Genomic DNA, 24,819 nt, shown 5'->3' with positions numbered 1-24,819 from the left:
TTGAGTGATTCCAGTTGCTTTTCTATTCCTTGGACACTTATTTCGATGTCAGCCATTTTTTCGTTTGTGCGAGGATTTAGAGAAGGAACTGCAGTGCGGTCTTCCTCTGTGAAACAGCTTTGGAAAAAGGTGTTTAGTATTTCAGCTTTACGCTTGTCATCCTCTGTTTCAGTGCCATCATCATCCCGGAGTGTCTGGACATGATGTTTCGAGCCACTTACTGATTTAACGTAAGACCAGAACTTCCTAGGATTTTCTGTCAAGTCGGTACCTAGTATTTTACTTTCGAATTCACTGAACGCTTCACGCATAGCCCTCCTTACGGTAACTTTGACATCGTTTAGCTTCTGTTTGTCTGAGTGGTTTTGGCTGCGTTTAAACTTGGAGTGAAGCTCTCTTTGCTTTCGCAGTAGTTTCCTAACTTTGTTGTTGTACCACGGTGGGTTTTTCCCGTCCCTCACAGTTTTACTCGGCACGTACCTGTTTAAAACGCATTTTACGATTGCCTTGAACTTTTTCCATAAACACTCAACATTGTCAGTGTCGGAACAGAAATTTTCGTTTTGATCTGTTAGATAGTCTGAAATCTGCCTTCTATTACTCTTGCTAAACAGATAAACCTTCCTCCCTTTTTTTATATTCCTATTGACTTCCATATTCAGGGATGCTGCAACGGCCTTATGATCACTGATTCCCTGTTCTGCACTTACAGAGTCGAAAAGTTCGGGTCTGTTTGTTATGAGTAGGTCCAAGATGTTATCTCCACGAGTCGGTTCTCTGTTTAATTGCCCCGGTTACTATGGGTTTATTTAGCAATTGTCGTTTTTTATTTGTAGTTCACTGGTACTATTTGAGTTTACATTTTGTCATTTAGAGATAGTGAGTGCAGCTGTGGCTAGACAATGGACTTCCAAGTGGAGAAATCCAAACATTTCCGATATATTCGTCTGTTTGAGTTCATTAGAGCGGTAATAGCAGCAGAGGCGGCCAGAAACATTTGCGCGGTGTATGGGGATAATGGTATTGGACAGAGCACGGCGATAAAATGGTTTTCTCGTTTTAAGGAGGATCGATTTGTCATTAGTGACTCTACTATCCATGTTCAGGAAGACCTTCGGGGTTTCACGAGAATCGTTTAAACGCGTTATCCACAATGATCCAAGTCAGTGTACTCGAGAACTGGTAAATGTGATTAACTGCCATCATTTCGTCATTGTGCCACATTTACGTGCCATGGTGAAGGTTCAGAAATCGTGTGCACGGGCACCGCATGCTCTAAGCCAAAATCGCAAAAAACAGCGGGTTACCATATTTACATCTCTGCTTGCTCGTCATCAGTTGCCTCGTGAACAGCACCGACTGTTTCTATCCTGCCTCGTCACCAAAGATAGTGTTATGCATCTGGTGGAACAGCGACGATGTAGTGTACTAGGAATTGCTTGCCCGAGATATGACCATCACTGCTGGCATTTATTGTCAACAACTCAGATGTTGCAGACGCAATCGAATAGCACCGACCAGGAAGTCTGCGTGAAGTGATGCTGCTCGGTGATAACGCCCGTCCGCATTCTGCTAAACTGACAAAAGCACCATATTGTACAGCAGTTGGGTTTGGAAGTCATTCCGCACCCATCTTATTCACCTGAACTCGCGCCCACAAGATTTTCACCTTTTCCGCTCTCTGCTGAACAACCTTCAAGGAACTCCTTTTCCGAAAGAAAATGCGCTCTCCACATGGCTCGACGAGTTCTTCGCCTCAAAACCACGTGATTTGTACTTTCGCGGAATTGGAAAGTTATCCCAGCACCGATAGACTGTTGTAAATAGTGAAGGAGACTAACTGTATTATTGATGACTGAAGTCTATTTTATGTGTATCTGTTCTAAACTTACGGAAGAATGCTATGAACTTTACACCAACATAATAACTTTATTTTAAGATCAAAAGCAAATAACGAAAATATAGCGTGGAAATTTGTGTTAAAGAACGCTTTCCCTGTTGCAAGTTGCTGTATACAAGGGAGAGATACCAAGTCAGGTGCTTCGCGAGCACCGGCCGGCGAGACAAAAGCACTTGTGCTCTGTTGTAGCAGCGGGGGGAGGTGAGGGAGGCACGCACAGCGAACGTGTTGTGGCAGCGCTTAGCGAGGCTGGAGTCGTGTTGTTTCGTGAACGGGGTGCGCGTCAGCTAGCGTACCAATATGAAAACGAATAATAGTAATAGTAATAATGCCAATTTTGTGTGCCGGCCGTGGTGGCCGTGCGGTTCTAGGCGCTACAGTCCGGAACCGCGGGACTGCTACGGTCGCAGGTTCGAATCCTGCCTCGGGCATGGATGTGTGTGGTGTCCTTAGGTTAGTTAGGTTTAAGTAGTTCTAAGTTCTAGGGGACTGATGACCTAAGATGTTAAGTCCCATAGTGCTCAGAGCCATTTTTGAACCAATTTTGTGTACAGACAGAAAGAATAGTTTTATTGCGCTCCTTATTTTGCACTAATTTACAACAGTCTTTGTTTATCTTTGGCATCTCTTTGAAGCCACTAATTTTCCGATGTTTGGAACAATCGTTTTGGCAGTTGCATTTAGAAGTATAGCTTCTAACGAAGCATCAGACAAACGTGACCTTGTTTTTGTTTGTTAATGTTAATAATTGAAAACATTTGTTCACAAACGAATGTTGTTCCGAACGTAGCAGCACATTTCAGGGCAAGGGCATGAATCCTCGGTAATTCTTGTTGATAAAAAACTTTATAAAAAAGGTAATAGCGGTCTGTCAACATTGAATTGCATTATAGTTTTAACAGCTTAACTTCCAAACTTGATGGGGCTTCCTGTGGGGGCACCGAAAAATGCATCATAAAAACTTTAAGTGCAGTTTTTTCTTGTTTTATTTGTTCAGACCTATCTTCAAACTCTTTATGCATTGTCTGTAACGCTTGTGTGTACTCACTGATGTGTTCATAAGTACCTAAATTCAAAGATTTTAGAGAGGGAAAATTGTCCAAATTTCCTCCTTGAAGCTGACTTTTAAAAAGCAAAAGCTGCAATTTGAAACTTTTAATACGGTCACACGTAGTATTGGTTAATTTATTTTTACCTTGCAACGAGATACTTGAATCGTGCAAATCCCTCATTGTGTCTTTCATGATAGCGAGGTCAGCGGTCCATTGCTGGTCATCAAAGTCTGACTGTGGAGTATCTTCCATATCAGTGAACAGAGCTATTTCTTGTCTCAATCGAAAAAGATTGAGAGTAGTTTTGAGCAACTTGACCATCGTGCGACACAATAAAAAGGAATGTCTTGTGAACTGATTCAAGATCCTCCTCTAGATTATTCAAGCCTTGCTTTCTACAAAAATTCACTATTTTTGCTACTTTATACATGATGGTCTTAAACTTGTGGAAAACTTTCGCACATAGGTGTTCCTGATGTAAAGAGCAGTACGTTACCAAAACCGGGGGAAGTCCAGCATCGCGCACTTTTTCGTTCAGACGCCCTACAAAACTACCCCTTCCGGTAACATTACAGGGGCCCCATCAGTTGCAATGCTGTACTGCTGCTCTTGTAACAACTGCATATCACTCAAAACCTCCCCTACATCCAGGAAAATATCTTCCCCGGTTGTGGTACTTATCAAAGAAATAAAATCAACAGTTCCTCGGCAACAGTGAAATCTTTTTCGACACCCCTGACGAATACTACAAGTTGAGCCATGTTGCCATTCTCATCGAGGGCAGTCGAGTACTCCACGGAGTTATGACATTTATTGCGCAACTGCTCGTTTCAAATGTTCAAATGTGTGTGAAATCTTATGGGACTTAACTGCTAAGGTCATCAGTCCCTACGCTTACACACTACTTAACCTAAATTATCCTAAGGACAAACACACACACCCATGCCCGAGGGAGAACTCGAACCTCCGCCGGGACCAGCAGCACAGTCCAAGCTGCTCCTTTAATTCCGCACCAATTTTTTTAGACTTTTCGAGAAATTGTATGTTCAGACAAGCTTAACGCCTCTTCGAACACACTGCAAAACACTCTTTTACAAGTTGCCCGTTCGTAAAAAGGTCTTCCACATTTTGCAATTCTCAGTGCAACAATGTAGCTTGCTGGAACTGCGCTTTCCGATGTGCAGTTCAGCTCAGATGTCTGCGGGACAATAGCAATAATTAACTTTAAAATTGAACCACACAAAATAATCTCATCATTTAGTTTGACAACAATATCTAAAGAGGCATAGCGCAACTTTCTATAAATATGAGTAAAATTACAGAAAGGTATATTTTTGTTTTACTTTTAGAATGAACAGTGTAAACAAGGCTTACCTCTTCTGACTTTGATAATTCTGATTTTAATCTAGTAATCAGTTCGCCTCTGTCCGGTCCAACAATCCCCTCGCGTTATGAGGCATGTTTATTTTCGTAGGACGGCGCACTGTCGATGCTATGATATTTACGGTAGTGTGGCATAGTAAGCACAGTACTTTCCCATCAGACTTCACAAACAAATACGAATCTTCCCACTGAGCATTAACCTTTCCTGCCCACGCTGAACGGTCGCAAGACAGATTAACAGTCTCCCATTTGATAAGATTCCGAACGAATACTTCAGTGCACCGAAGACGACGCGAGAGCGTGCGCCGCCTGTCACACACGGGCCGGTGCAGCCGCTACACGGGAGGAAAGAGGGCAGGGAGCGCGGCAGCGGGGCGCGCAAGCGCTGCAGATGGTGTCGCCTGCCCTACCAACATCGAAGTCATTAGGGAAAGAGAGAACTAAATGAAGTGGCGCAGGAATACGAACGCTGCCTTTTAGAAGGAACTACCATAAATCGTAAACTCCGCTGGCGGGCACATCGGTTCCGACCGGCCGCCGTGTCATCCACTACCAGTGGCATTGGGGTCAGCACGCCGCTCTCCCCAGTTTTCGTGACCCCGAACACAGCGCTACTACTCGGACGAGTAGCTCCTCAGTTGGAATCACGAGGCTGAGTGCACCCACCAAGGAAATTTCCCTCCCATTACGGGGAATCGAACCCGTATTCTACAGATGCAGAAAGAATCACCGTGGTATCCTTCATCATGATGGCTTGGCAGGGATTGGTTCGCGCCCCTGCAGAATATAAGTCCAGTGCATGGCCACTGCCCACTGCGCCACCTCGCCTGTGTGTCACATGTAGCTACTACGCGAGTAGTGTACCATCAGGAATGAATACTGTTTGGCGTCATACACGAGTTGCTATGGAAACAGCCATTGTCTGAGGACAGACGACTAGTCTGTCGTGGACGTCAGGACGGGTGACGGTTAGTGTCAGACGGATTTAAGTGTTGAGACCAAAGGGATGCGTTTTGCTTAATATGGCTTTCATTTGTGCACGGCTTTGGGCTAGCAAAAGCCCGGTTTGCATTGCACCTGAACTGTAAGTTCTCCATTAACTGGCGTGGCCATTTCTCGAATCCGATATCGAGTCATGGGTAGCAAGGCAGTATGACACTCGTGTCAGTCTCCTGTTTAATACAACTTCACTCATTTGATTCTTACTGGCCCATGACAAATCTCACGGCATCCCTCTGTTTCTGACAAATGTTTTCGTGGTGCACCACAGAGCAGTCATTGATCAGTTGGCGTAGCGACGAGTTTATTATCGCTATACCGGGTTGCGGGGTAAGACGCGCGGCAGGGCCTCGTATGCTCAGGACCGCGCGAGTTGCGGTACCCTCAGACTAAGCCGTCTGTTTGTCGGCCAAGAGCCCGTGTGACTCCGGTGTGAGATTTTTTTTCCGAAGAAAGGCAGCTGAACTCGCAAAGCGTATCTGGACAAGAGGGTGGCAAATTCCGAGGACCCCGATTTGTGGAGTTGGGCGTCTATTTACTCCTCATTACATAGTTTCAGTAACAGCATGTTCCCAGTTATAGCCGTGCATAGTGTGACCAAATTCGCGGCGGATGATCTTTATCAAGAAATGTCTTCAGTAGAGGTAGCAAATGTCATGAGGTACACTGTCTACATTTGTCGTAGAATGAACGGTCAGCGTGCATGATAGCCGCGCACCGAGACTGTGGCTCTACCCATACTGCTTCTCAGGAGACTTTTACTTGTTAGGAGGCTTGCGAAGGCAGTGAGGAGCTGTTTAGAGGACAAGTGGCGGTCCTGGTTTCGTAAACTGACATTAATGCCTGGCTGAGAGGTCTCGCAGACACGTGCTCCCCAACACTGTCGTGTACAGGGGGCGAAACACTTGTTACCATGCGTCCCCCCGACTCTGTGCACGGATTTAGTTTAATTCGTTCACTCATCGTGTTCCACAGACTCCATCATGAGAAACGCCTCTTTGGGCGAGTTGTGTAGCTGCAAGCCGTCCTACACATTTTGTGCACCTAAGCTGTCGTTCGAGAGTAAATCCGATACGAAGGTAGCGCGTTATCTCAGGTGGAATGCAAGCGCCGCAGCCGCCCAGATAAGGAGAGAGCTGTGCTCTGACTTCACGTAGAGACCGGCGAGGGGGCGGAATTCCAGGCCGCTTCCCCTTCCAGACTACTACCTGCTCCTGCTGTGTGGACGCGGCTCCGTAATTTTCCTGAGGCAGCCGCCTCCCTGGTCTCCCGTTAAGAGCTTTCCTAGGTCGTATTTTTTTACGAAAGCTCACCTTTTAGCAGTGTCTACACTCTACAGGGTCCGTGTTGTTATAGGTCATCTGGAGGCAAGCGAATCTGTTCCTAGGACAGCTCGCCACTCTGCATTGTCCCAGTTAGGGTGCAGAAGGTAATTCCATGCACGGAAGCTTTTTTGGAAGAGGAAATTCCTATGATGGTACTATATCTGTCTGCTACTGTGAATGTCTCGAACTGGTCGTTGAAACGGTTAACTTAGCGCCCACGTTTTCTGCGACATTCCGATCGAAGAAAAGTTCTGCTCGAATTTAACTCGGACCTCCTCATCGATTTTTCTCCGCGGCCGGAGGCGAATCGTTGCTGGTGCAGATATTTATGGCCTGTAGTTGACTGTTCAGTAGCAGCAATTTGATACTATTTTTTCTAGGCTTAGGTACAGGAGGGAAAGAGGAGCGAGTGTCACCGGCCGAATCTGAGTACTCTGCCAGGTGCGGGGATCTGGGTAGTGAGGGCCACAGCCCACAGCTGCGGGAAACCGCGGGAATCACGACGTCCTCCTCCCACTGCACACACACGCTATGCTTGACACATTCAAAGATGTGTTTATTCATTATTAGGAAATTGTAGCCAGTTGTTGGCCTGAACATATTTAATTCTTTCACCTCTTCTGTTCACGTGTGGGTGTCTACATTCTCGTACTGTAAACAGTATTTAACAAAAGTTGTCATTGTTTCATTAACCTGTTTATTCATGCGATGTAATTTCTACACAATGTGAAGTTCAAAGAGTTGAGACTGGTTCTAGACATCTCCCTAAAGTAGTAACAGTGTGATACTACGTGTTCCATGCTGAGGTCTGTTTGTCACCGGTTTTGTAACCGTAGGACGACACCTTTTGTTAACCTGTTCTCAACAGAACCCGCTTAGTAGGGACTAAATAAAACGTGCGATGGCTGTGGAATTACCTTTTGAACCCAAACAGTCTTCTCAGTATTTCGAATCCTTAACATTTACAAAAAATGCTCTGGACTTTATTTTGCAGGCAACCTCCGTTGTGTAGAGCGCTTCACTAGTAACAGTTCTCGTAACAGGTGACTTCTGGTTGTTATTATTTCTTCCTTAAAGTACGGCATGACGAAGACTTCGACAGATAAATAAGCACAAATAAAACAGTTTTCTCAGTCACTGGCCTGTGTATCGAACCACTACGTGTTTCTACGGTTCATACTATCATCTTCAGCTGGAGGAATGCGTCGTTACATTTTTCGATTATTTTCAAATGGAGAGTTACGTGTTACATTGTGGGTTCAGAGCACAGGCGCTTGTACATCGCAACAGGTTACTTTTGGTCTTTCGCTGTTGATAAACCCGCGATTCTCCATCAGAATATGACAGTATGAACCATCTAAACGCACAGTGGCATAGTAAACAAATGAATGACGCTGAAAACTTTATTTATATTTGGTTTCTGCTTCCCACGTCTCAAAAGCAGCAGTCTAAAAGTTATGGACAGAGACAAGTTTTAATATGTGTTTCATAACGCTACGGACCTACATTTTCGTGGAGACGGCCTAACATACGTGCAATTACGTTCTCAGAGGAGAGAGCTGTACGTGTTCTTTTAATCAAAAGTAGCTGTTCTGGCCATGCTTGTATTATAGTGTCCCAAAAAACATTCGGGAGACGTTACAAGGCATTTGCGAAAGTTCACTTTGCCCTCTACATAAGAAATTTGACGCCCCTGTCTCTTCGCCCTGGACTCGTTTCTCTCGATATATGTACGTGACCCGAGTACTTCCTTCTCTACAGTTTCGTGGAGGGAGAAAAAAACCACGCGACTAAAAAATTAACCGTAAACGAAGTCAAATACTAGTTGTTCCCACCACCGTGTAGGACGATTGTGAACTGACGTTTGGTTGTGGAGCAGGTTTGCTAACCACTTAATGTCTAGCGTATTTCACGCAAGTTCATTACGTGTATGTGAACCGGCGCTTCTCCTGCGTGGAACTGTGCCCGCCGTCCTCCACTTCCTCTCGCAGAGTGAAACAGACCAGTCGAGTGGACGCCAGCGGCGCTCAGCGGCGCGCCGCGGAAGCTCTGCCAGCGGGAGGCAGAAAGGGGCGCAACAGGTGGCGCCAGCTCCAATTAGCACGGCGCCGGCTCGTCGCGCCGCGACCCCGTCCCACCCCCACCCCGCAGCCCGTCTAATCCGAATGACTCTCCTCCCTCCATAACAGTGGCACCAGGGCGCGATCCAGCACGAAGTGAAGTCCCATCACTTACAATTAACGTAAACAAGTAGCGCCGTAACCCGAAGTAATTCGAACACCAGGTAAACTCAGCAGCAGTACATAAAAGCTTCGTTTATTTTTTATAGTGCTGTCACGGGATGTTAGGAGATTGCTTCATGTACCATATGGTCCGGGATTGTTAACGAGAGGGTGCTTTCTGATTCAGTTTGATCTGAGTTAGAAGGAAAGCGGAACTTGCGACCTAAGGAACGTGGAGTGAAAAGTGGTGGGTGGCAGAGAAAGCAGGTTAACTCCAGCGCAGGCGGCTGTAATTGTCTGTGACTCGTGAATCAGAGAAAATGCGGAAAAAATAGCTTGCCTTTTACGAGGTAGCGCCACTATAGCGTGCGTTCTGAGTCTTGAGAAGATACCCAATATAGATGACGAAGGAAGTGTGAAGATTCCAATTTAACAATTGTTACGCCAGGAAGCTCGAGTTAGAGTAATACGTAAATGGCCTATACTTGGACTGATAATACAAGCTACAATAAATGGATGCACATAAGCAGGCCGAAATACTGTCGCAGGTTTGCTTTCGCGCCAGACACATGTTGGCTATAGACTTTATCCTGTTCCCTGACGTTTCCGACGAAAGAAACATGCAAACGCGACTTTCTTTGTCTGAAGTGGCGTGTTACCTTCTACGCTGGTAGTGGGTCAGTAGTTATCGTAGTTGTGCAGTTAGTTGTGTATTTGCTCTGCAGAGAAGGCGCTAAGGAGTTTCTGAAGTTACTTAATTTCTTTTTGTTGACTTGTTATTATTCTTGAGTCAATAAATCGGCCCTTGGTGGATCTTAAGAGAGACTAGCCTTTTTGGAAGACGGTCAGATTATTATTGACACGATAGTATTCATATCCGAATTTTTTCTTTTAAAGTAAAGTAGTGAGTGTTGAATCGTATGATAATGTAAGTCAGTGCCTTCGCGTTTGCAAATAGAAGTTTCTTCTCTCACCAAGAATGAAGTGGAAGTCATGTTACTTATTTTATTCGATATAGGCTTACGTTCTGAACAAAACGCGACAAAGGAGCGAACGACCTTGCGATCTAGACTACCTCACCTCTCAAGATACTAGGATGTGACTGACCCGTGTTGGCCTGTCATAAATCAAATCATTGATGTGCCGGTCTGTCAAATCATTTTCGCGTATACATATTTCATTATCTCAAATCTTCTCTAGAAAGAAAGATACGTGTGAATATTCAGGATTGATTTCAGACTGATGAACGGCGTAATATAAATTCGTATGTTCCTTCGTTTACCATCAAACAGTGAATTTCTGCCGTATCGAGATTTGCGCCTATCCGTGTCCACCTGCGGCGGGTACGTGTTTCCCAGGCCCAGCATCTTCTGCAGTTCTCGGGCAGTGACTGCCCCGGCTTCCAGACCCCGAGGGCAGTCGTGGGGGCGCATCTGCATCTCAAGTCTGTCACATCGGACCTGCTCTAACGCTCATGCAGGGTATGGAAGTTCTTCTTCGATGTCGATTCACATTAGAAGTTATGGGACAGAGGCAGCGTCAAACATTTCACAGTGAATTTCAAATGGGGGAAATGACATGACAGCCAACGGAACGTGACAGCGACGTGACGGTAACGTCGCCTACTAACATCGGAAGTTACCCTGAACTCACTGCGCTCACTTGTGTTACAGTAGTGGGTTTTGTACTTTTGGGTCTTCTGAAACTTTATTTTATTGGTTGCTTTCTTTCCGTGATACATTGCAAAGTTTGCACGAGGACTTGATATTTTCACCACGAATATCCAAGTACAGGAAACTAAATAGCAGAAAACGAAAAATGATTTAGCTTCTGCTACAGCGTAGCGAACAAAAAGCGACGGCAAAAAATAAAAATAATTTAAATCAAAATTGTTTCGTAACGAAAAAGTCAGCTCTGTTGAGGGAGACGTTATTTAGCAATTAGAAAGAAAACAAGGCGCAAAGAATAAAGAGGCTCTATTGACCAAAAATCAGTTTTTTTCGAGAAAATCAGTTACGAATTTTGCTTCGGCAATTTATAAACTCTTATATCACTGGCACGGTAGTTCGCTAAAGTTGATATTATATCGCGTCTTTTTGTAACGCAGACGGACTGTGCTCGTCTCATATTCACCGTTCAGTACAGGGCTGAGGGACGAAGCATCTTGTGAGAACACCCCGCCGTTTCATTCTGGTGTTTTATCATAGTCCTTTAACGTGCAGATCGAAGGACGTCATTTCCATCAAGTGCAACGTCGTGGCTGCGTATTTGGGAGTCTACGAACCCTGTACACTGTCCAATCAGTTCGACTTACTTATTAACACGCATGACTGACTGCATGGTGCAAGCTTCCACACTGACGCCACCTGGGCGGCCCGCGCGTCAGCTGACTGTCGCTGTCCCGTTATAGTGGTGTGAGGAGTGCGCGTAGAGTTTAGCGAAGGGAGAGAGTGGAAGACGTACCGCCGGACAGCAGTCTGTTCCGGGACAGCCGGCACGCACCAGCAGTGGCGGGCGAGTGCACTCGCTACACGGCGCTGCACAGAGGAGGGCTCCGACTCAGTGCAGGGCGTTGGCGCACTTTACGCGTCCCTCTTGTCGACCAGATACTGGCGGTACGTATTTTGTTATTTACTTCCAGCCTTTAAAAAGGTTCGCTCATATCCGCGTGCCAACGCACAAACTTTACGTTAGCAACATCGGCTACAGAGAACGATTGCCACTACGACAATAACTTAGGAGCCGCCAAAGGGAAGCATTTAAAGGTGATTAATGAGGAAGCGGTGGCACCATAATACTGCAACAATATAGAATGGTTCTTTCTCTCACTGTTGATGACACAATTCCGATATTACCCTGGATTGATTCGTACTAACAGACAGAAGCAAATCTGGTTACATCTCGGGGAAATTTGGTATTGTGTATATGTTTCAGTGCTGTAAACTGTCCCATTACCGCGGTGAAACTTGGAGAAGGTAACTCCCAGGACGACTATTGGATGCCGGAAACTATATTGGTCAGAAAGACCGGTAGCAAGCCGCCTGTGGTGTCGCGCACAAACTTATTCGTGCCGTGGGCGGGGCACGGTGTGTGCGTGGTGTCTCCTCGCGCTGTCGAGGTGCCTGTCTTAGATCGTGGACCTTTCCCTTATGCGCTACTATCAGTTCTCGCTAAGGCACAAGTAGTCAGTGCTGTCATGTTCTTATCTTTACACACAGTAATCGCACGTGCATGTAGTTATTCACCATCACTTTGAAGGAAGGCAGAACATGCAATGTGTACTGATTAGAAGCACATGCACCCAAAGCCAATATCGTTTTTAAAATTCAGCTAGCGGCGTTTTTTATGTTACATGGAAATTTTTTTAAAAAACGATAAAACACGAATGTAGAAAGTATTCGACGTAACTGAACGTTACCTCCCAGACAGCAAAATAATACAAATCTGAAACAATTTAAACTCTGTCATTACGTACATTGTAGAAAGAGGGTGCGTACTATACGTCATTATTAGTATGTCTGATGAATAATAAATTCCGTTCTTTTTCATAATTTTGAGTTTTATTTTGTGAGAGATTGTGCTTCGCGATTTCTCCAACCGCCCTCTGATTACCTGCACTTCCCCTTTCACATGTAAATTACTTAAAGGCAAATGCCAGAATGGTTCCTTTGATAAAGGTGCGGCCATTACCGTCCCCAGTATAAGTTTGCGCTCCGTGGCTAATGCTTTCGTCATCGACGGAACGTTTAAGCCCTAATCTCTCTTATTTTGGTCGCTGCGCTACTCACTAGTTATGCCGATTTTATACACACCCCGCCGTGGAGTATCTACAGCAAACATCCATTCACAGCGTATTGCTTTGCGAAGATTACAGCACGGTGAGTAGCTTCCTCGAGGACGCCGCCACAGTGAAAAGCGAGCTGAGCTGAGCCGAGCCGAGCTGTTTAGTTGTCGTGCTAGCAGGCGCGGCGCGGCGAGGCCGGAAGCTGTCGCGGTGCAGCGGGCCGGCTGACCCGGCACACCGGAAGTGGCCGGCGGTCACGTGACCGGCCCCGTATTGACGTCAGCGGCGGGCGCGCTGCCCTCTGCCTCTGCCGCTGACGCCTGCCCACCCGCCGGCCGGCGCGGCGGTCCCTCGGGCGACTGCCGGGACGTGAGGTAGTAAAAACCCGGTCAGAGGCGACTTCCGCGGAAAATCTATCGCAAAGCAGTCACAGTAACAAGTATTTCGGTGCGTAATGTACCAACACAGTGTGCTCAGTTAGGTAGTGACATATTAACAGTGTCTCAAGTAACATTAACGACCTTTATCACAAAATGTTCAATCACTCAACTGAATATAGTCACTAGATGAAGATGCTGACTTGCCTCGTGCAAATGTACTGAAAAAAAAATCTAAGCATCACTTATCAAACAAAACTCAAACAAATTACGTGGTTCCATAGTTTCCGCTCGCTTCAGTGTAACGCTGAGGGAATGATGTCTGTGCGTGTACGTTGGCATACAATGATCCGTTCTATCATACAGTGCGAAGCATCTGTGCGATGCGTTTCACATACCGCATAGACCAAACGTACGTACGTGTTCTATTCATGTAGGTATGACGGGGTACACGATTGTATATATATATATATATATATATAAAAATATCTCGAAGGATCAGAAGTTTCGGGAATTTCATTCAGGTCCATCATGATCCCTAAGTTCTTTGTTAAACAACATAAAATTGTGGCCGTCGACATGTCCAAAATGTGAAACCATCTGCGTATCTTACAAAATTGAATCAGTATCTCTTAAAAACAGAAACATATCCGAACATTATGTTTTTATAATATAAAAACTCTTACAAGTGGTAAGTGCGTAAATATATGGTGTGAGCAAAGGTCGTTTAACCGTGGGTTCACACAATAGCGGTTTTCTACATTTTTCAAAAATTAGCTGTCTCTCTGGTTTTCACACAATTATTTACCATATGTTAAGTTATTCCAATGAAGTACGTTTTCAGTTCACGCTACGAAAGACGGAAAGCGAGTGCTACGAAAGAAGAGAAGCGAGTGACATTAGAGCGATTTATTTTGTTGCGTTAGAAAATTGTACGACCGCATGTGATGTGATTCCTGGCCTGTTCAATTCTAAAAACATTTGTAGTAAGAGTGACTGCTCAACGCTAGCAAAGAGGAGAAATAGTAAAGACACGTTAGAGTTTAACATCCTTTCGATAACCTGGTTATTACTGACAAAGAGTTAAATCGGAAAAGGCGATAATGGGGCAAGAAGCCGGCCTTACATTTCTTGAAAGAGCTTATTGTCTTACAAGAAAACTATAGAAAATTTGAAACAACATTAACGACCGAGGTATTGTACTTCATTAGTAAGTGTCGTATCTACTGCGCAGCGAGGGCAACAACAAAATTTCCCGGCTACTTAAGTAGTAGCTACAAAAAAATGCTTCAAATGGCTCTAAGCACCATGGGACTTAACAGCTGAGGTCATCAGTCCCCTAGACTTAGAAGTAACTAACTAGACTAACTAACCTAAGGACATCACACACATCCATGCCCGAGGCAGGATTCGAAACTGCGACCGTAGCAGCAGCGTGGTTGCGGACTGAAACGCCTAGAACCGCTCGACCACAGCGGCCGGCAGCTACAAAAGAAGCGATAGTTATGCAGTATGGGTAGTGTCCGTAAGTTCTTCGTCAATGAAGATATTGAATCGAGTATGATTTTTCAAAATGGAACTGTTAAGATTACTTCTGCAACGTACTGTGAATTTTTTTTATTGAAATATGCTCTACGAGTATATGTCCATGACAAACTGTTAACAATTTTACTGACATATACGGATTTTCTCTCCTATGGGTCTTAAGGCGCACATTTTCCCTCGCGTTTGGGGAGATATTTGCAGTTTCGATTTGCAGCTTGTAGCTGGAGTCAGGCCAAACAAATCCTGCTCATCACGTCTCTCATACGGCGCCCACCATTGGCAGAAAGCGTCGCTTAATTTCCCATTACAAACAAAACGATTCTCAATGTCGAATTTTAGATGCCCATGCGACCGAGTGGTCCCAAATTAGTCTAATGAGATATTCCTGTTATCGATGCGCACTAACAGGACCAGTAAAGCACGAGGAATAACCAACGAGTACTGACTCCAGCAGCGGCTGAGTAGCGGTTCCGGGCGGTGGTGGCAGTCAGCGCGGGAGGAGGAAGAGCGCTGCGCTGCTGCACTACTGGTTACTTTTCGTGCTTTACTGGTCCTGTTAGTACGCATCGATAACGGGAATATCGCATAGACTAATTTGGGACCACTCGGTCGCATGGGCATCTAAAATTCCACATTGTTGATCGTTTTGTTTGTAACGGCAAACAAAGTGAAGCTTTCCATCGACGCTGGGCGTCGCGTGAGAGATTTGTTGAGCAGAATGTGTCTGGGCTGGCTCCAGCTAAACGTTACAAAAAAGAAAAAAAATTGCAAATATCTGTCAAGTCAAAAACTAGAGAAAATGCGCGTGACGACTCTTAGGAGAGACGCCCTGTATATATCGATCTTTTTTTGAATAAATTGTTTCGACTTCATGTGTTTTGAAAATCATTTGGTTGAAGAACGGGATGTTTGTTCTACTGACAACCTACCCTCCACCCATATGGGGCGAGGGGGGATGAAACAATAATAAAAAAACTAGCAGTGTCCACTTTTCGTGCATATGTTTCCATCTTCACTTGTGGAGAATTTCCCCAGGTGCTGCAAACCAAACGACTTGGGTACTTAAAATACACGATTGGCCCGAATGTAACCGGATCCGTGATTTTGAAGGAGGAAAAAGAGAAAAATTTGGTGGAGAGATGCTTTACCCACAAAGTAAAGACATTTTTATTTTTATTCGTTTATTTAACCTGATCTGGTTAGGGCAATCAGGCATTCTCTTACATCTGCCCAGGGTTTCACACATACTGTATCTATTGTATAATAGTTACATAAGAAATAACAATATGATAACTAGTATTAAAACGATTTGTGTGTCTGAAGTGGCAGTGTGAGTAAATTATACTATGAACTAAAAAAAGTAAACACTGCCATTACTTGTACTACTGCAGCTGCTGCCACTAACAGTGATAATAGTAATAATAATAATAGTAATAATAATAATAATAGTGATGTTAATAACAATAAAGATAGTGGCATGTAAAGACGGGTGTATAGGTTTACAAAAAAGATGTTTTATGTCACATTCTGGGAAAAGCAAATTAAAGGAGATTGCTTCCGCTAAAAATACTGGGAAATGAAGAACATCAGGTTGGAAAGAGGGATGTACAACGCAAAACGAATAACTACGAGTTTGAAATTGACATCATAACTGCGCCGAATTAAGAAGTTTGTTCATGATTTTCTTTCAACTTTGCAAGTCATTGGTGGAGACTAAATTTTACTCTTTAGTTAGAGGAAAACTGTCCTGTCTTGTGTAAAATAATGGGACTCTGAACACGATGAGAGTAATTAATGAAATGAAACGTCAACAATAGAAGACAGCACATTTTTACATCATATACACGATTAAGTTTCAGACAGTAACCGTACTGTCGCCACATTTCGAATTTAGGAAGGAGCACAGTACTTGAAGTGTGTGTGGCACGGAAATTTGCCGGTGTTTATAGGTTCGTGCGTCTCCACATTTACATATACAGGGTGTTTCCGTAAAAGATGTAGCAAGACATAGAGAATGCTCCACTGAACAACTTGAGATAGGGAACCTGGGGTCAGAGAAGCCAGCTTAAGGAGATATGGAAGTAAACTTGTCTACCGCTTTGTCTAGCATTAACGCTTTCCAGCTTATTTAAAACTAACATGCGTACAAGTTTACACGTACTGTGCTGTTTATTTACATGCACATTCTTTATTTCCTGCAAAGAAACCTGATTACCATGAAGTAATGATGCAGGTTTTATTTACTTTACTTGCCCATAAGGTTGCTCCGTTGTGTCGTATTTGCATTGTCCTATGACAGAACGTGCTATGAATCAACGGCAGACGCATTCATTACTCGGCGCTGTACCGAGACGTACGGTACAATACGATGGAGCAGTACCGGTGGAGTACTTCCTAGTCGCTGGATTGGAAGGAGAGGTCCTATTCCATGGCCTGCGAGGTCACCTGACCTGAATCCCGTTGATTGTTTCCTATGGGGACATCTAAAGTCACTTGTTTATGAGACGCCACTGGATACGGAGACAGGCTTAATTGCCAGAATTGTACCTCCCTGTGATGTGATTAGTTATACACCAGGGATATTTACCACGCTGCCGATGTCATGCTTGCCGTGACCTTGATGGCCGTCAGTTTCAGCACATTTTGTAAGATGCGGTACAAATGGTAAATTCATTGTGTCAATGATGGTATTTGCAGTTAATTAACGTAAATGAAAAGTACACAGTGATATGATTTTATTGCCTTTATCTCCTTAAGTTGGCTTCTTCGACCCGATTCTCCACCTCAGATTGTTCAGTGGGACGTCCTTTATGTCCGGTTAAATTTTTGCTCGCTCTTACGGAAACATCCTGTACATGGTACAAGTCACCATACGATGCATTACGTAGGGTACGTTTATCACTGCTAGGCATTCCCTTTTCTGTTCCACTCGCGAATGACGCCAGAGAAAAACAGCTCTCCATAATGTGTCTATCCGTAAGTAAAGTAGTGATCGATCCGAATACTGTTTTGAACGCCACAGGTCTTTCTTTACAAGGGACGATGTTGTTGGAGGTGGAACTGTTGATAAAATATCGATATCGTTTTACAAAAAAGTTTCTATATGTAACGGCGATATTTTTTCCACCGATATATCGATATTGAAATGGTAATACCGAGTACGGATATTTTTATTTTATATTATATTTTTTTCGCAATTTTAGATAAATATTTGAAATTATTCTTTTGAAATTGTGGTAGAACATAATTTCACTTTCACTGTGTAGAGTCTTCTAATTTTTTAACGCATCTAGTGTGCTATTTCTTCACATCGGCATAGTTCAAAAACAGTTGCTGAAATTGATGAACAAAACTCTAAATGACAAGAACGGTGTTTGCGGTGGGCGGACACGTGTGAGGGACATGCTGACGCAATCGGCGCTCGGCGTTACCAACAGAAACCGCAACGTGTAACTTCACCAAGCAATTTTGACACTACGACTGCTAGTTCTCTGGCGTTTGCAGGAATGAAAAAAACAGGAAGTCGACATGAAATATTCCAGACAGATCCGATATGTGACGAAACTGAACGACGGGCCCATCGACACCTTTTATTGTGCGACTTACATGCCGTTACCGTGGTTAACAAAGTGGTTATCGCCAAGCACGAACGTGCATCGTTTTCCTTTCAGTTCTTGCTCTAACGGAGATAAACAGGCTGCTAGCTTGTTGATGTACGGAATACCTAATAATAAACCATTACTTAAATATACAGTTCTAAAACTGGCAGTATATGTACAATGTGCAGCCGATATATTTTTGGTCGGCTCGTCGATATTTTTCCCGGTGGTATATCAATAATATTTTCGATATATCAAGGCTCGATAACGCTATTTTTTTAAAATATCTATATATTTGATTCCTGATATTTTTAAAAATATCAACAGTCCTAGTTGGAGGTGTTTGCCATTGCCGTCGTCCGACCACTGACCTGACTTACCCAGCCAGCTACAGGGGGACCACATATTTTATGTATATACAGTACAAGAACAGTGCTATCGCATATTTCTAGGCCACACCTGACAATCACTTGTCTCCAGTGAACACTCACCTTCGAGAACAAAGTAGTGGATTATATTAGTTCGCATAGTATCAGTGAACCTATTTCGTATGCTCAGAGCTTCACCAACAGCCTGCAGTCTGGCACCCTAATTTTTCCTGGGGAAAAGTATGATTATAGGAAGATACCAGATGGCGTAGACAAAATTTCCAGTCGATATGATGGATGGCAGCTAGCTCGAAATGTAGAAAAATGTAAGTGAATGCAGCCAAATAGAAGAAACAATCCAGTGAATTTCGCATAGAGCATTAGTAGCGTGCTGCTGGACACTATTACGTCGACTAAATATCTAGGCGTAACTATGCAGAGCGATAAGGAATGGAGCGGGCGTGTGAGGACTGTATACTGAGGTGTCAAAAGGCATGGAATGACTATATACACGTATACAGATGGCGGTAGTATCGGGTACAGAAGTAACAAAGGACAGTGCATTGGCGGAGCTGTCATTTGTACCCAGGTGAGTCACTTGAAATGGTTTCGGACGTGAATATGGCCGAATGGCGTGAAATAAACATATTTTGAACGCGGAATGATAGTTGGAATTAGATGCATGGGACATTCCATTTCGGCAATCGTCAGGCAATTCAATATTCCGAGATAAAGTGTCAAGAGTGTGCCGAGAGTACAAAATTTCAGGCATTCCTCTCACGACGGTCAACACAGTGGCCGATGCCCTTCAGTTAACGACCGAGAGCAGCGGTGTTTGGGTAGAGCTGTCAGTGCTAACGACAAGCAACACAGTGTGAAATAACCACAGAAATTAAAGTGGGTCGTAGTTACCGACTAGGAATTAGGGCAATACGGCGAAGCTTGGCGTTAATGGGTTACGGCAGCAGACGACCGACGCTAGTGCCTTCCTAACAGCACATCACCTGCAGCGTCTATCCTGGGCTCATGACCGTATTGGCTGAACAGTGCACGACTGGAAAACCGGGGCCTATTCAGACGAGTCCCGATTTCAGTTGGTAACAGCTGATGGTAGGTTCGACTGTGGCGCAGACCCCACGAAGCCATGGACCGAAGTTGTAAAGAGGGCAGTGTGCAAGATGTTGGTGGCCCCATAATGGTGTGGGTTGTGTTTACATGGGATGAACTGGGTACTCCAATTCATGGACTCATTTTCGCGAACAGCAATGGAGTTTTTATGGATGATAATGCGCCATGTCACCAGGTCACAACTGTTCGCGATTGGTTTGAAGAACATTCTGGACAGTTCGAGTGAATGGTTTGGCCACCCAGATCATCCGACGTGAATCGCATCAAACATTAATGGGACGTAACCGAGAGGTGAATTCGTGCACAACGTCCTGCACCGGCAACACTTTCGCAATTACACCGCAATACTTTCGCAATTACGGACGGCTATAGAGGCAGGATGGGTCAATATTTCTGCAGGGGACTTCCAACGACTCGTGGAGTCCATGAGACGTGAAGCTGTTGCACTACGCTGGAAAAAAAAATCCTATACGATATGAGATATCCCATGACTTTGGTCGCCTCAGTCGAATAATCGACCTGGGTAATTTGGTATGATTTCAGCAAAGTGTGGTTCATCTGGAAGGGCACCGCATATAGAACGCTAATCAAGTTCATTCGTGAGTATTGCTCGAGTGTCTGGGATCCGCACAGGTCAGATTGGAGGAGGATATCTAAGCAAATCAGAGGAAGACTGCTAGATTCGTTGCCAGCAGGTTCGAACAACACCCAGGTATAACGGCGATGCTTCCGGAACTGAAACAGGATACACTGGAGGAAAGGCGACGTTCTTTTCGACGAATACTATCGACAAAAGCTGACTGCAGAACGATTCTACTGCCACCAAATACATTTCGCATACGGACCTCGAAAATAAGATAAGAGAAATTAGGGCTCGTACCGAGGCTTATAGACCGCAGTTTTTGCCTCGCTGTATTTGCAAGTGGAATACCTAAGGTAATGAGTAGTGGTTGTACTAGGTACCCTCCGCCGTGTACCGTAAAGTGGCTTGCAGTGTGTGTGTGTGTGTGTGTGTGTGTGTGTGTGTGTGTGTACATGTAGAGTACGGTAGTTGTAGAGAAGCAAAGTGCTCGTTTAGCAGCGAGCGCGTCCCTCGCTGCCGGCAGGTGACGGCGGGCCAGCAGCTGCAGCTGTCGGACCTGAAGGGCTACCTGGGCGAGTACGCGGCGTCGGCGTCGCAGTCGCAGACCATCAACTTCACGCAGCAGAGCCTGCAGCAGCGCGCGGCCGCCTCTCGGGCGCCGCTGCGGCCCGGGCCGCCGCAGGGCGCGCGCCCGCCGCCGCCCGAGTACAAGGCCGTGCCGCCCGCGCTGGCCCAGCAGCCGCCGCCGCAGCAGCAGCAGCGCTTTGCCATGCGCCGCCCGCCGCACCAGCCCATGCCGCCGTCCGGTGAGTCCCGCTGCTGTGCGACTCCCCGTACTACTGCAGTCTACATCCACTCGAACCTGCTTACTGTATTCGAGCCTTCAGCCTCACCCCCCCCCCCCCCCCCCCACACACACACACACACACTGGTCTCCACTACCAAAATGACGATTGCTTTTACTCGAGTTGAGCCTCAAATTTATTAATTTATTTTATTGCCCACTTCTGTTTACTACCTCCTCATTAGTTACTCGATTTACCAATCTAGTCTTAATCATTCTTATGTAGTACCTCATTTCAAAAGCTCATATTCTTCTCCCATCTGGACCACTTGTCATCCACATTTCACTTCCATCCGATGCTACATTCTGTACAAATACCTCGAAAAAGTACTTGCAGACGTTTAAGTGTATATTTGACGTTAACAAAATTTCTCTTTTTGAGAAACACTTTTCTTGGCATTGCCAGAGTGCACCTTGTCTTCTCTACCTCAGGCATCGTCAGTTACTTTGCTGTCCAAATAGCTAAACCCATCTACAACTTTTACTGTCACATTTCCTAATCTGATTCCCTCACAACATCTGATTCAATTCGAGTACATTCCATTACATTGTTGATATTCACCTTATAATCTCTTTCCAACTCACTGTCCCTTCCATTCAACTGCTCTTTCAAGTTCATTCCTGACTCTTACAGAATTACAATGCCATCAACAAACCTTAAAATTTTTATATCTCTTCCATTAACTTTAAATCCCTTTCCAATTTTCTCCTTCGTTTCCTTTACTTCTTGCTCATGTGAAGGTTGAATAACACCAGAGATAGGTTACAACCCTATCTCTTCTACCCCTCCTCAATTACTGCTTCCCTTTCGTGTCCTTCAACACTTATAATTGCAGCCTCATTTCTGTACCAATTCTAAATAAACGATGGCCCGCCATTTCTTACCCCTATTACCTTTGGAATTTCAGAGTGTGCTTTCCAGCTTTCTTTAAATCTACAAATACTATAAATGTAGCTTCACCTTCCTTAAACCCGTATTCTTAGATAAGTCGTAGGGTTACTATTGCCTCGCGTGTTCCTACATTTCTCCAGAATGCACACTGGTTGTCTTTAGATTCAGCTTTTACTAGTTTTCCATTCTTAGTAAATAATTCTTGTCAGCGTTTTGCAACTGTGACTTATTAAACTTTGCTATATTAAAAATACTGAAACATGCCTCTCTAGCCAAAGTCACAAACATGGACTTGTGCTGTGGCACTGTACTCACAGGTACCACTATTTTTAACGTCTGGACACAATTGTCTGACCTTTCCTAAACACATTATTGTAGGCCCATAAACTAACCACAAATGTCCATCCTGGTGGTGGGATGAACTGCATCACTAGTATTTGGCCAGCGAGAGAGCGAAACGTGTGCTTTACAGTTCCCAATCGCTGGGTTTCGAACTAATCTTTTGATTTAAATTCCGAACCCTCCACAGTTTCTCGTGGAGTGAAGGCGTATGGTATGTATGATCTGTTTCGTCAATTGAGGACACTAAACTCGGTAGTCCCCTCAGTGGATAGATGAACAGCCTGTGGCAGCACCAGAGTTCACTCTTTCCCTTTTGTCATTGTAATACAACACAAACACAGCACTATACTACACGTATATACAGTACAGTCACTTACACTCAATGTGTATACTTACTATACAGTGCTCACTCATATTTCGTTGGAAATTTGCCAATATGCAGAAGAAGAAAACCTTTCTAATCGGGCTGCTGGAAATTCCACTTTCAGTCTTCCTACAGACTATGCCAGACAACTTTACTAATATTAAAACTATACATGGAATCTTACTGCTATTGCAAAGCGGTTTTTACATGGCCTACAGATGGACTCGATGTACTGTGACAGATATTCAGGTGGTAACCCACCTTTACCAAACCCTCTCAACATGCACTGATGTGCTGTTTTCCATGTTTGTTCTCAGTTGTGATATTACACTTGCAGTGCAGTGATGTAAATTTTCTCGTCAGTGATATTCTGTGGGAGGAAATTGTACACTATGACATTCAAGAACCTTGGAGTGTGCAAAAGGTGTCATATATAGCCAAAAGGTGCTCAATTGTTGAATTGATGGTGTTGATTTAGGGGCCACCAAATATTTGAACTGCAGCAGATAGTGATTTCTTGTTGGAAAACAAACTCCTCTTCCTGCTCCTATGTTTCAAGTTGACACTTTATGTTTCCAGATGTCAGGGTATGTGGGTCCTGATACAGTTGGGGAAAAAACACTCACTTTACACATAGTGCAAAACACATTACTTTTGAGCTGTCTCATTCAGTCTCTATGACAGCTCATGCCTTTTCAGAATTCTATATCTAGAAATTGTTGCTTCTTGAGCTGTAACTGTAATCTTCATTCAGCAATAGTCATTAACACATACTTGGCATACTGACTGCAGTTTGAATGGAATCTACTGCAATCCAGTCTGCGGAAACCTCCTCACAGGTTTTGTTGACAAATGCAACTTTTAGCTCATCGTATCCAGTGATTTCTGTTGCATCTGTAGGGAACTTCCATATCCCCTCTTGGCCTACCTTCACTTCCTTTCGTGTCCTTTCGTTTACATCTATTGCAAAACCGTTAATTTCACCTTTCCAGTGGGGTTACAGCAGGAGCACAACATCTAAGTTGCTGTAAACTTGTCTGTCAGACCACTAAATTTCTCTCTCCATGCATATTTGAAAGCACACAATCTGCACTTTTGTGAACTAGATAACTTTTGCTGGTGTAACACCTTACCTATTAAATCACAGCTTTTTTGACACTGCATTTATGTGTAACAGCCCATTATTAAAAAGGAGCAAAAATAGTAAGCAGTTGCAGATGCTGCACCTTTCACCAATAAATTTCTTGCACAAAGGTCAGTTTAAACTAGGAACAACAAACTGTTAGAAGAGGAACTAAAAGCAGCTCTGAGCTATGCTGAGGATGCAATAACTACATGATGTTAGATGACCCTCTTCCTACCAATGCTGTTTCCTTGGAGACAACAATTCAGTCTGCATGACAACAAGAAAAAAACTACTATTTATATATTTTCTTATAGGCGGCATATTCAATCAAATATTAATATTACAAAGGTTCCTTTGTGAGAAGATGCTTATACCTTATATATGTATTGGTCAAAATGTAGCTGGTTGGAGTTTTTCTGTAATCTGCTGATTGTATTGTATTGTGAACTTAAAGGTATGGCTGCTTCTACTGTATTTAACTGTACACTGTATGAAATGGGACATCATAGGAATTACTGGCATATGATGAAAGAAATGTGACCAAATGGAGAGCTGGCTTTGGAACATTTACCATAAATGAGTTATAGGGTTACCAAGAAATTAAAAAGAAATCTGAGATACAATACCAAGAATAGTTTTGAAAATAAATAGATGTCACATGCTTCTGGATATCCAGGGACTGAATTGAAAAGCAGCTCAGCTACAAGAAACCCCAAATTCCTCTAATGGGTCATATTAAGAGTCAAATCCCCTACAAAACTTGTATCTCTCCACTTTGGCTAGATCGAGAACAGTAATATCAAACTTTCATACAGCATCATCACAAATGGTCAGTGTAAACCACATAACAGTTAATAGTTAACAATTAAGCAGATGGGTAGACCTGTACAACACAGTGAATTGGTTAAACAATGTTCTCTCATGCCCCCCCCTCTGCCCACCAACCATATATAAGAGTTATGCTCCAAGTAATCTAAGGAGATACA

General features: G+C 44.1%; 1 protein-coding gene across 1 annotated transcript in view; it reads left to right on the top strand.

The window, feature by feature from the left end:
- Positions 1-24,819, top strand: part of LOC126095647 (neurogenic protein mastermind-like) — a 149,811-nt gene that overhangs the window by 113,998 nt on the left and 10,994 nt on the right. Inside the window, exon 8 of the mRNA XM_049910408.1 lies at positions 20,789-21,071. Within this exon, the coding sequence (XP_049766365.1) occupies positions 20,789-21,071 (283 nt within the window). The remainder of the gene's footprint in view (positions 1-20,788; positions 21,072-24,819) is intronic.

This window comes from Schistocerca cancellata, chromosome 8 (assembly GCF_023864275.1).
Source record: "Schistocerca cancellata isolate TAMUIC-IGC-003103 chromosome 8, iqSchCanc2.1, whole genome shotgun sequence".
Classification (NCBI taxonomy): Eukaryota; Metazoa; Arthropoda; class Insecta; order Orthoptera; family Acrididae; genus Schistocerca; species Schistocerca cancellata.
This window is presented reverse-complemented; position numbering and strand designations above follow the sequence as displayed.